Here is a 13,410-nt window from a genome sequence, read left to right as displayed (position 1 = left end):
AAAAATATATAATCATTTCCACTCGTGAAAATTACATCTTATTCGATATAAAAACGAAAAAAAAAATGTATTCACTTAGAATGAGTTTCCATTATAAAAAAATAAGTCAAAATTGAGTTATATCTGGAGAATACAAAAAAATAACAACAATAACGAAAGAGAGACTTATAGTGAATGAGAACAACTATTTTTATGCATTTTCTCTGAAATCTATCGCCTTCACAAACAAAAGAATGTTTGTGTAAAGAAAATGAATGACTTAGAAGAAAGAGAAGAACAATAAGAAAAAATAAACTGTATATAAATGTATTAAAAGACTAGATAGGGATAATGGAGTACTCGGAGGAAAAAAAAAATTATCGCATCAAAGCCATTAATGAAGACAATGGGAAATATACCAGTGTTTAATTGTACGTGTTCTTCTTCTCCTATATTTCCATCTTTCTCTTAAGAAATTTTGGCGCTTCCTTTTGTTTTCGGAAGCAAGGATCCGAAAACAGCTCAGTCACAATAATAAAATCTGTCACTTAAAATTCCGTCTCACAACTCAATTTCAAGCGAGGCATCATAATTAAATTGATCACGACTCTAATAATAATGTTTCCTCCCCACCCCCGCGAATGAAAAGGAGGTTTATATTTGCTTTGTGATGAATTACTCCAGGCATTAGTTTTGTTTGCTCTTTTTATTATTGTTATTTTTTAGGCATTATGCCTCATTCATAATGTGTTTGATTATTTTGTTTATATCATTTGAAAACTTCATTTAAGGAGATTAAAAGCGGAAAACTTTAGTTTTTTGTTCATTAGAGTTTTTTACTTATATTTAGCGGTGGTATTGCGCACACGCAAATAACAGAAAATATACTCTTTTTTCTTTCCCCCAGCTTTTAACCAAGTAAGGTAGGAACTATATATATGTGTGTGTGTTTATGCGGATATTGAATGGGAAACCTATTTTTGTATTTAAAAAAGTGTTTTGTTTGATGGTGTGATTTATTCCGATTCTTTAGCCGTGAAAAACTTTTGTAGCTAAATCGATTGCATTTTTTTAGTATTCGAATCTAGTGAGTATTTGTATAATTTTTTTTCTCTGTATGTATTTAGAAAACGCGTACCGAGTTGAGTTGAAAAATTCCAGTTTGTCTGATTTCTATGAAATTTTGCCTTTTCATTCACGCGATAAGAACTATTACTTACGTATTTTGCCCTTCAACTAACAAAGAAACGACGTATATGAGTCCAGTGATTTCCACAGTTTCTGACTTAGGTCAAATTTTGAATATGGCATCAGAATGCTTAAAAATAAGGAAAGTATTTTCCTTTTTTCTGTTGAAAACAGTATAAAATATGCAGTTAGAAAACACGTTTATCAAGAGAGTTCGAGTTTTAAAGTAATATTAAGCTAGTCAAATGTCGAAACTGAATTCATTTAGGTGATCATAAATTCAATCATTTTTATAATTATTTCAGTTGAACTGGCAACATTTGTGCAAATTAAAAAATACAATCGAATTTCATTTTTAATTGATTGTAAAAGATGGTTACATCAAAGTTCTTTTGGTAAGTTTTTTCCTCCGTTTATATCAATGAATGTGTTACAGTAAATGCGATCCGTTTTGATAGGTTTGTATATTGTTATAGTTTTATGCAAGTTTATTCATATACATTTCGAATTCATCACATTCATCGCCGATTATAATGTACATAATCGCTACTTCGCGTTGGTAAATATTATAAATCGGGAAGTTTATCACATGGCCAGTTGTTATGCATGATCAACGTTTCTTATAGTGAATATAATAAATATCGATCTCACACATTATATATTTAACAAGTGCAGTTGGCCCCGCTTAATCGGATATGAACGATTTCAACACACAATACCCGGTTAAGTAGGGTATCCGATTATGCTAGTAACAAGTCAATTGCCATTTTACAACGTGAGTGTAATTTGTATATTTAAAACTGATTAATAAAGTTTCTGGAGTGAATCAGTCATCAAAAATGAAATAATTAAATTATATTTGCTTACAGTGACCGCAATGCATAAGATTTTTATATTTCAAAGTTAGCGCCCTCTATTGACAAAACAGACAAAAAAATAAAATAATTAAATGTACGTATTGAAGACAATTTAAATACTCGGAGGCTAGTACCTACTCTCAAATGTATTTACCTCAACTTAGTAGCAGATTTTCCATCAATTTCAAACCTTTCATTCGATAAAAACATCATGCGTATAGGGGTTGATGAGTACAGTCGAATCCCGGAATAAAAATAGCGTAATAGGGAAAATCTCGTTTTAACGGTCACTTTTCTGATCCTCCAGATAGGAATTGCATAGGAACAATGAAAAAAGTTAGAATGCCTTTGTAACGAAATTTCTTCCTTATAACGAAGTGATTTCTCCGGTCTCTTGAAATTCGTTATAATGGGATTCGACTGTATCAGCGGTTGACGTGTGAGGATTTATTTTCGATTAAGCGGGGAAAAGTCATAGAAATTGTCATATTAAACGGGGAAACTTTAAGAATATTATCTATGGGAGAAATTATGGTGCCGGAAGATTTAATCCGTTTAATCGGGGTATCCGTTTATCCGTTATCCGATTAAGCGGGTCTGATCCTATTGGTCAGATTTACCAGCTACGCTTGAGTATTATGCATAATCACGGGTAAAAGTAATATATATATTATATATATAGTAAAATTTATCAAACGCACTCCTTTAACCAGATCATAACCCAACGCTCTGTTGGGTTATGATCTTGGGCTTGACCAGGTCAAGACCTAGGCCAAGCTGGAAGCTGTAAGTGTTGTGAACCTGAAGTTATATTTCATTCTGTGTGATGCTTATTATAGTGCTGCCATCTGCCATCAAATTTTCAAACGATGAGTGCGTTGTAGGCCTGTTGCTCTCTGTGGCGAGACTTTTGAATGGGGGAAATCATCTCGCATTCGCGCCTCGAAGTTGGGGACCACAGAAAACCAACTTCAGCTGACCACCACCACAGTGGAGGAGGTGGAGTTCGAACACGGCGGTGTGAGTCTGTTAGTATGACCACTGAACCGTCTCAAATTTTAATCACCATATGAAACTTACTGAGACGATTGGTGATTAAACATAATCACCGATATGTCACAGTTACCAAAAAAATATAAAGAAATTAGATGATGTTAAAACATTACAGTCGAATCTCGGTATAACGAACTCCAAGAGACCAGAGGAATCACTTTGTTATAAAGAAAATTCGTTATATAGGAATTCCAAGTATTTTTGTATCGTTCTTATGTAAACTTATCTGGGGAGCATTAGAGAAGTGTTCGTTAAAACGAGATTTTCACTATAACGGTATTCGTTAAAACAGTATTCGACTGTAATATAAATTTTGTCTGAGTCAGGTATTTAACGATTCCTCATTGTATAATATTGAAGAAGCAGCATTCGAATAGCAGAAATTCGTTCAACAATGTTATAGTGTGAAGTATGAAATGGTATATCATCCTATTAAATCGAAAAAAATACAATTTGAATACAAAAGTTCTAATAAATTAAAAATACTGTTAAAAATGAAAATTCTATTTACTATTGATATGGTGTTTAAAAAATTAAATTAATAAAGTATGTGAAAAAAAAATTGATACTATTATCATTAATGAAAATCTATTTTATTTTATTCAAGCATCGAATTGAATTTTAAAAGCACAATATGAACCATTCCGATAGAAAATTATGGCTACTTAGAAATACTTTTATATTCTATATTTCTATAGAAAACTTTATAAAGCAACATAGAATAAAAAGTACTTGAGATTTTTTATTATTTCTCAGTTTTGCAATAACTATTCGAAAATATTTGTTCAAAAACAAATACAAAAACAATAAAAAAACCAAAAAAAAAAATTAATTAAAAACCAAAAGAAGAATAATATAGAATAAAGGAAAAGAACAACTCAATAGACGATATAATCCACTTGTTCAATTTGGCATCGTTCCATAGCTCATTAACAGAGAAGCTATTAATTTTGTGGAAGGCGCAAGACTGTCTAAATTGGGCTAGACATTTATTTACTAGAATAATGTCCAGAAATATAGTTTGGCAGAATTGCGGGCACAAACTTTTGTGAGTCTGACGCTCTAAAACTAGATGATGAATTATTAACCGGGGCTTCCTGATCGGAATAGATGAACAAAGCTCGTCATCTTTTATTTTGTTGTTTAACTTAAGGCAGGACCGAGCCTAGAGTTTAGTCTCGAAGGGTGTCGGATTATGATAATTCTTTTGTTACTAAATCTTAATTTTAAGTTACCGTTCGTGTTTTTTTTTCCTTCCCGTCTTGTTTCGCTTCCTTTTTTACATTCATTTCTTGTACAAAGACCTTATGAGAGCAAATTACATGTCTTTATTTTCATCTCATTACTAGATGTTATGATGTTAGACTTGATAAGGCGTCACACCCTCTAGTACGTGATCAGATGCGTAAAAAGTTGCTTATGTCGCGTACGTTGACGTAGAATAATGATCAGGGTATGTATGCAATGTATAAATGAATAAATAATATATATACCTACATATTTTAGCAAGATGTTTAACGCTCTTCGCTGTCACCTTTGCATACCAAAAGCGTGAATATAAAGGTGATCACAAAATAAAGAACAGTATTATCGTAATTTAGCTTAATGATAAACTTCTAGAAGATATGAGAATTTTTTTTCTCTGGGTGCAAAAATAGAATGCGAACTGTAGCACGTTTCTCTTCAATCTGAACGTTTCTGATTTAGTTGTGATGTTTCAAAGCAAAAAATATATATACTTGGTGCTTTTTTTTTATTAAAGTTACTTTCACATAAAACTGCTTGAAAACGCGCGCGCAGTCTCCACGTAGAACAAAATCTGTCAGTTGCATAAGAATAATTCTGAAATCTTGATGAAAAATCAAATTTACAGAAAAATTGTCTAACCCTGCTATCGTCATGTCTAGAAATTTAAGTGTAGTAATTTAATATAGTCGACGCTCGTTATAACGATCACGTGTTACTACGATAGTTGCATTATAATCATAAGTTCCGAATTTTCGTTCTCGTTCATCCCATGCGTTATTTTCCATCCAATACAATTACCTAACATAAGCATTCAGTATTTCCAATACAACGTCTGAATTCAGCTCTGCCCAGCCTCTTACTTGCTAAGAAATGTAGCAAATAAGAGTCGGGATGTGTCCACGTTTTGCGCTTGCTAAAATTGTGTTTGACCTTGACCCTTGATATTTGAAAATTAGGTACATACAGTATGTGCTGCATGTAATTAATTACTACAATTTAGTTATTGTTATTTTCTAAGCTAGTGCATTTTCATTCCAACAGCTTACAACATGATAAAAGGAATAATATAATTTTTTATTCCATCCAGGTATGACATTTTCCTATAAGGAGTTGGTTTTATTTTTCAGACTTTCGATCACGAAATATTTTCTGTGGAATGAGGTGGGTTCTTATAACGAAAGTCGACAACAGTAATCTTCTCCCATGTCTAAAACTGAATAACACTATAAATGCACTCCAATGGAAAAAACACAGTTTAAAAGAACAACTATTATATGTAGAAATAAAAATGACGACGGATCGTATTAATCCTTTCGTTAACGCGAGAGAAAAGTGTGTTTATGCCACGACGAACACGATACGGTGTTATGGTCCATACGTGTAATGCGTACGACTTCACCCCTATAAATTGTTGTAATACTATCTAATAAGTATTATAACAATTAATTAGTTTGCATGTTGAGCGCATGTAAAACATCGTTCGTATATTTACTCGGGATATTTCCACAAAACAAAAGATCTGGTACTTTATACATATGTTTACACGGAAATATCCATCCACCTGGAACATTTCTGGCCATGTTTCTCACAATGGATAAACATAAGTACCTCTCAATTCATAAAGCATTCGAAATTTTTAATGGAACATTAGTTATTATGGATTGCGCGCGTATATTATATAAGTATTATAATAAAAATAATACCCGTTTCACTATCGTAAGAATATTGGAACAATAAAATATTTCCACAAAATTAAAAGCAGATTATCTGAATTGAGAGGAATAGTTTTGATGTTTTAAAGAGTGTTACGACCCCTTAAGGGTTCTCATACTTTTTAACATGGTGGAAGCTGTGCTCTACTTGAAATATAATTAAAAATACTAACTATATAAACATTGATTTATTTCAAATGTTTTACACATATTTTTGATTTTATATGCTATCCTATACTAGCATGAAGATTTAAATACTTCTGGTACTTAATTTTTTTTTAAATTTAAAAAAAAATGCAACACCTTGCGCGCGTGATAAAATAGCATGACATCAACGTAATTGAATCGGAACTGATTCAAAATAAATTAAACGGTTTATTTCATCAAATGAAGAAAAAGATTGAGGTTTCACTGATTCGATCTCTTCTGAAATTAAATTACGATTAAAATAAGATTAAGTGAATGTGAAATTCAAATCTTTTGCTTCATTTCATAATCATTTGTTCATTTTTGTCGCACCACGGCCTTCTTCTGCACACGAGGGCTAATTATACCGTCATCTATAATTTATTTTAGATTCCTAATGGCAGCCCTTTTATATTCACCGAGAGGTTCGTGCGCTAACCCCTCGGCTTGGGGACTCGCTAAGGTAGTAATCTTTTTCTGTGGTCATAATATCCCCCTCCCCCAACCCCCTGATATCTCTCGGAGAGATGTGAAGTGCGGTTTGTCCGGTCTTTCAATGTTCAATGTAGCCATGCCACCGTTTCTGTTGTACTGCTGTGTCAGGAAAGTTTCTGGCAAGGATGAACCGGGTGTCGAACTCGCGAGAGTTTGAAATGCGTTAAGAATTAAATCATCACATTGAAAATGTTACGCGGTAAATGTGATAAATTGGTGATAATGCATAATCGCTAATCGTCTTAGTGAGTTTGATAAATTTCCCACATTTATCATTTTTAATGTCATTTACAAAGTGTTTTTGTGTGATTTTATGCACGCACTTCGGAAAAAAAAAAGCTGACGTTTTCGATTTTTGCATCACCTTTACTTCGTAAAACCTGAACTCTTGGTTTTCCTTCGCACAATGTGCCGATATTGAAAGACAACTAATTGGTAGCCATTGAGAGAACTATGTCATATGATGATCATTGTTGGACATATGCGAGATTCTTTTTTTCCATTGTCAGAAATATTTTGCAGTGACGGCGAAATTTTGTTTAAACGATGCGCATATCTCAGTCACTTCATTTTCACAACAAATTAATTAACCATGAATGAATTATAAAAATTCGGGAGGTTCGGGGATGTGAGAAATATTAGATAAACTACGACTATTTACTGGAGGTTATGCTTAAAACTTTTCTGGAATTATTATTATGGGGCAGGGAAAGAATCAGTATTGAGAAAATATGTTTTTTTCTTATGAGGTGACAACATGAAGACTTCGATTCTCGAACGGATTTGTAACCAAATTCTGTTCTTGAATATGTTCTTTCACGCCCTATTAGCATCCATGCGTGGCTTATAAACAGTGATTATGTAATAGCAACATGAGCATCACGGCCTATATTCCCGTTCATTTCTCACAAGATTGCGCAATCATGTAGCACGGACTTGACGCCCGGTGCTTGAGAAATAAGTTTGTCGTGAGCAATTGGTTCATTTTTAATTTAATATTTCACTATTCGCTCACAATTCTGTCTGAATTTTTTTTTTGTTTGTTTTCCCTCGACGGTGGGGAAAAGAACTTTTCATTTGCACCGTACAGACAGTACAGTTTATCTATAAGTACAGTTGGTGTGCTCTGAACTATACTACTCAGAGCCGCACTTGGGAGTATGCGGCAGGTACGGTCGCACTGGGCCTCACACTCATAGTAATGATAACGTCTTTCATTAATTTTGAATATTCATTCATTCCGAAATAATTTCTTTCATGTATTCTGAATTTTCATCAATTTTAGAAAAAAGTATTTCTTTAACCTTTCCGGAATTTTCATGAGTGCTGTGCAATTATCCCTGTCAATTATTTTTCCTATTTTCGATTCGCGAATTCTGAATTTTTATTAGTTTTCAGACAATATCTTTTATTAGGTCCAAATTTTAATTGGTTTTGGATGTGTTTCTTTCATCAATTTATTTTTTTCAGTTCGAAATTTTTATATTTACTTTTTCGTTAATTTAAATTCAATTGTATCTATATTTTTTGCGTAGATGTTTTTTAGCATTCCTGTATATTTTCTAATAATGTATGAATTTTTGGATGCCGAAAATATTAAAATACCTCTGGTCCCACTATTATTTCAGCACCGAGCCCCGCGTCTGGTAAGGGAGATCCTTTACGCCCCTTTAGACCGAACAAGAAGCATTGCTTCATCTTATGTAAGCCAAACGGTTATACGGGGATTTCTCGCATAAAACATTTTTCCATCGAAACAACGTTCAACAAGTATAATTATATTCAAAAAATAATTTTTTCCCAATTATAATTATACTTGTTTTATTTAATTTTATTTTTTGTGTTTCTTCTCTCTCTCCAACTTTAATTGATTACTGTCTGTTGATGGAATGTTGAGTAAATAAATAAACAAAATAATTAATGATCAAATAATTTTTTTAAACACGTTATATCATCGGCAAAAAAAAATTGAAACCGAAAAATGCATCTATGCAAGCAAGAGCCAAAATGGTGAACAATTAAAATTTAAACGCCATATTTTTATCATTACCATTCAATAGAATTTCTGAATTCTCATACTTTGATGCCGTATTCGTAAAGAACTGTTCTGAACACAATCCATTTTTTACAAACCATTTTCTCCTCATTCTACTCCTCTAGATATTATAAAGTAGTGGTTTGAAAGAGGTGGTCCACGGGTCGTCGGTGGTCACCATGAGGTTGCTAAGAGATCCACTGAGTACTTTTAATAATAAAACAAGAGCTAGATTGAAAATATAGCTATCGACTATTCATAAAAAACGGGGGTCACCTTTCTGTTTTGGCGAATATAATGATTGAAATATACTAATAAATAGATGCGATTTTGCATTTTTAGATAATAATATATACCCCATAAACTAACGAACTCTGAAAACACGCTGCTTTCCAGAAATGCCTAGTCTCATGAAAAACACAGTTCAATATCAGCACGTTTTTACCGGAAGATTTATATCGCTAGCAAATGATAAAAAAAAAACCTAATGTAATTGACGTACATTAATTAATGGCCATCTTTCAAAAAAATCCGGAATGTATTAATTTCGTACATTTCTTGTTGCTCTCTTTACGAATACTTAGTGCTACTTATTGTAAATATAATAACGTATAGCCAATGTTAACGCAGAAAATATTAAATTAAGAAAAATATATTGTAGTAATAAATATTATCTAATAATATACCGCTGCAGTATTTTCTCTACTTCTCTAAGTTTACGCATGGTTCATACAGATACGCAAACAACGCGAAAAAAAAATAAAAAAAATTATAAAAATGTCGTGGGGGCTACTTAAAGGTGTTTATATTCAAATCGGGGAAAAATTGAGTACATAAGTTAATTTTTATCCGACTTCAATAATGACCTATTCCGAAGAAAATAGCGCACCCTTATTATTATATCCCATCACGCATTGTTACAAAAACAAATGTGTAACACACATCCACATATTACGAAGATCATCTATGATTTCTAAAAATATGAAATTTCGTGAGCATAGCCGATAAAAAAAAAGTGACACATATTTAAATGAAAACATGCAAAAGCGAAAATTAGGGAGGGTATTAATTTTGATTCGTGTGTGAAGAAAATAAATATGTAAAATGTGGGTATCTTGAACTCACCAGTGACTTCCGATACGTTATTACTAGTAACATAGTTACTAACACTCGCTCTAACACTCTCCAGGCACAAAGTACACATTAACAATAGTTGACACAGTGTCGTGAAGTGCATCATTTCCTCGAAAGTATAGGTATTCCTCAGTTTTGAACAGTCCGTTTATAAATCATTATCCACGTACATACACACACTCTTTCACGGTAAGAAATTAACATGAAAAATAAATAATGAAAAAAAATCCAAACCCAAAAATATCGTAACTGTGTAAAAAAAAATAAAAAAAAATTTAATGTTTTCCGAAACACAATCACAAGTGTTTAAATCCCTCGCTTTGATGATTTCAACTGAGGAAACATGATTTTGTTTTGTTATTCACATCTTTAGTAGAGAAGAATAGAACTATGAAGATACAGAGAAAAGACGACTGTATGTAGAAGATTTTTTTCGGAATAAGAGACGTGCTTTTCTACCGGTGTCCACTTGGTTGATGGTTTTCATCGAACTGAGCGCTCAATGCTACAGCAGATCCAGACTCACTAAACGTGCTGGAGATGGGTTCGTGGGGAAGGCGATGGAAGAGTTTATAACATAGCCTATATCTTGGTACTCCTCTCTCTCTCTCTCTCTCTCCTACTGCCTTCAATCTATTTTAGAGACGTACACAAGCCGCCATCTAGCGGTGGCTCTTTCGACCATCCCTTGTAGAATAAACTCTACACTTTAAATGCTGTAAGATAGGGTTGCACATCCACAACCTTTTCACTCGGCGGGCCAGATATGCGGTATTTCTGCCGCTCACGGGCCAGAAAGTTGGTCATATATGCCAGATATCTCCATAATTTCATAGCAAATTTTGGTCATCCCAACTTTTTTCCATGTCCCTTTTTTTCCCCTTATTTTCAAATTGATTTTTTTGGAATTACAACTATTTTCACATGACTTTATAAATCATAATATGAGAGAATCACTTCATCATAATTCTTTATAGTCATATTGATTATCCATCTTATATATTTAGTAAACATGTACGAGATTTTTTTTTTTTTATGATTTAAATTTATGCTCATTGCTACTTGAGAGGGTCGTATATTTTCCACCATTGCCGATTTTTCAGCAATTGTAGCAATAAATGGCTACTTTGTTTGCCCTAAACAATTTTCCATTTGCAACCGGTAATGTTACTTACTTTTAGCAATTTTTTTGTCTGTAATTATCAAATTTAGTATGAGGCCAGATATGCAGTATTTGTATCGCTGACTTGGGCTAGAAACTTGAGTTTGTGTATATGTACACATATATACACAAAATTTTACCAGCTAACTTAACTTTGAAATTTTTTTTGCTGTAATTGGTATTTTACTAGAATTTGACAAATTTGCTGTAATTGACGATTTTACTTATCTTTGACACTTTTTTTTCGTAATAATTCACGTTATCCTATATGATGGTTCGCAATATCCTATATTTTTATGAAGGAAATATGGTTAGCCTAAGTATTAATCGTGTTATGCGCATTGGTACCTTTCTGCAGCACACCATTTCTTGTACAGATGGACCCATTGAAATGAGCTGCGTTTGAACCGCGATACGTAGGTTGGGCATCCCCTGTTGTAAGTTTTTTGTTTTAACGTGATATTGTCCAGAAACTAGAACTTAACGAGAAAAAAGTCTAGGCAGTTGACCAATCAGCGGAGTCCTTTTTCCTGAATGTAACGGAGATATGTGCTACCATCTCTATATTTGAACTCTTGGCTATTAAAAAAAAGTTCGGCAACACTTACTGACAAACAAAATTGGCAACACTGCTGATTTCTTGTTTGTCGATTAAGCAAAGCATTCCATTAGATCGCCAAACGTGCCAAGCAACAATCATGCCAAGTACTAGCTTACACAAAGACTACTTTTTCTCCTAGAGGTCTAGTTATCATGGGATCAAATGATTTTTAGCGTTAGAGATTTTCTATTCACCGAACAAACTCCAAAACATCTGTTTCTAGGAGGGTTCCGGTTCGAAAGAGAGAAGGGAAAACATTCAGCTTGAAATGTGCAATAAAATAAAACAAAAAAAAAAAAAAACTCAACCCGAAACCCTTAAGGGGTTTGAAGAGGAATGTGAATTATGGGAGTTCAAAAAGAGATGCTAAATTTTCAACATCATTTTTCAATACTTGATTAGGCAGGGAAAGAAGGGAAAATTGAAAGAAAAAAAAAGATATATTAGCGATTATATACTGCCGCTTTCTATTATGTATTTTGGGAAGAGAGGGAGATTAAAGAGCAAGTATGCTTAATGCGTTACGTGGGTTATTTGCTCTCCTCCTCACAAAGGGGAGTGAAGTTTGCATCGGATTTGCATGTACTTGTTTAATTACATACGAAAGTGAGAGGGAAATTTTATGACCATTGATGAACATTAAATTCAAAACTAAACACCTCTTGGGGAATGCATATGCATACAAATTATCACATTCTGAATAGAAAATTGAGCTATTTTTATGTGCATGCCGATTAAATATAATTAGGACCTAATACTTCAACCTGTTCAAATTCATTTTAAATTTTTCGTGAATCGTTTTTTACTGAACAAGCGCATCATATGGGCGCTTTTTTTAATATTACTTCATGTTTAATTATATTTACATATATTTGCATTTTTATTTATTTTTTATTTTTGTAGCCATCTTGTTGGGCTGTTTGTTTGTTGTGGTTTTAGAATTTACATTCTAAATTTATTATATATATATATATATTTTAGAATTTCTTTTTTGTATTTTCAGTGTGGTAATGTCCGGTCTTTCAAGTCATGTAATTAAAATAACGAAGTTATGAAAACCCACATCTGTTTATCAAGTCTCCTTTTCATTCAACGGAAGTACAGCGAAATAAATGTCTTGTGACATGTTAAGGCAATGAACAATCTATCTTTCCAGGGCTAGAGAAATGTTGAAGTTTTGACACAGCATGCATTTTTTCAACTCCATGTTCGAATTCCTGTACAAGATACTGATTCGGGCAGGCGTAAGTTACAAACCTTGTAGGGAATGTATATTTTTGTAGCCCTGGATTTTAGTGGTTTTTTTAATACAACATTAGAATGTGGATAGCTATCCAAATGAGGATGAAAGTGAGAAATACTGTAGTGTCAAAATGTTGAGAAATCGCGAAAAGAAGTTTTTGCAGCCCGTAGGGACGTTCACATTTGCGACCACTTTACACGTTCTTTTTAATCACTTAGAGCAGCGGTTCCCAATTGGTCCATTGCCTAATTGTAGAACTATACAAAATAACTAATTCTACGTTACAAAAAAATGTATAAATAAATTATTTAAGAAGAAAAGTTTCAATTTAATTAACGGCGCAAATGCATCGCTTCAACGTTGGTAGAGTGTAACAGAAATATTGTTATTGATTTGACAAAAATTATACTCGTGGTGACATCTCTAGATAGGAGTGTGAAACGTTATTTTATTTTGTTTGCAGTCCAGCGGAAGGAATTTTGCTATACCATCACATTATAATTTGGTTTTTATTTTT

At 32.9% G+C, this 13,410-nt stretch overlaps 1 protein-coding gene across 2 annotated transcripts in view; it reads right to left on the bottom strand.

Annotated features, from left to right (window-relative positions):
- The window catches only part of LOC149076091 (synaptogenesis protein syg-2-like), a 187,033-nt gene extending 176,537 nt beyond the window's left edge, over window positions 1–10,496 (bottom strand). Inside the window, exon 1 of one of the 2 annotated variants that reach the window (XM_089243618.1) lies at window positions 9,879–10,496. In XM_089243618.1, the coding sequence (XP_089099744.1) occupies window positions 9,879–9,993 (115 nt within the window). In that variant the 5' untranslated portion in view covers window positions 9,994–10,496. The remainder of the gene's footprint in view (window positions 1–9,878) is intronic. The other variant, XM_089243617.1, reaches the window with a different exon arrangement.
- Between the last annotated feature and the right edge of the window lie 2,914 nt (window positions 10,497–13,410).

Source organism: Pholcus phalangioides, unplaced genomic scaffold (genome assembly GCF_987345545.1).
Source record: "Pholcus phalangioides strain wild (caught in Gottingen) unplaced genomic scaffold, Ppha-v1.0 ptg000015l_1, whole genome shotgun sequence".
Lineage (NCBI taxonomy): Eukaryota > Metazoa > Arthropoda > Arachnida > Araneae > Pholcidae > Pholcus > Pholcus phalangioides.
This window is presented reverse-complemented; position numbering and strand designations above follow the sequence as displayed.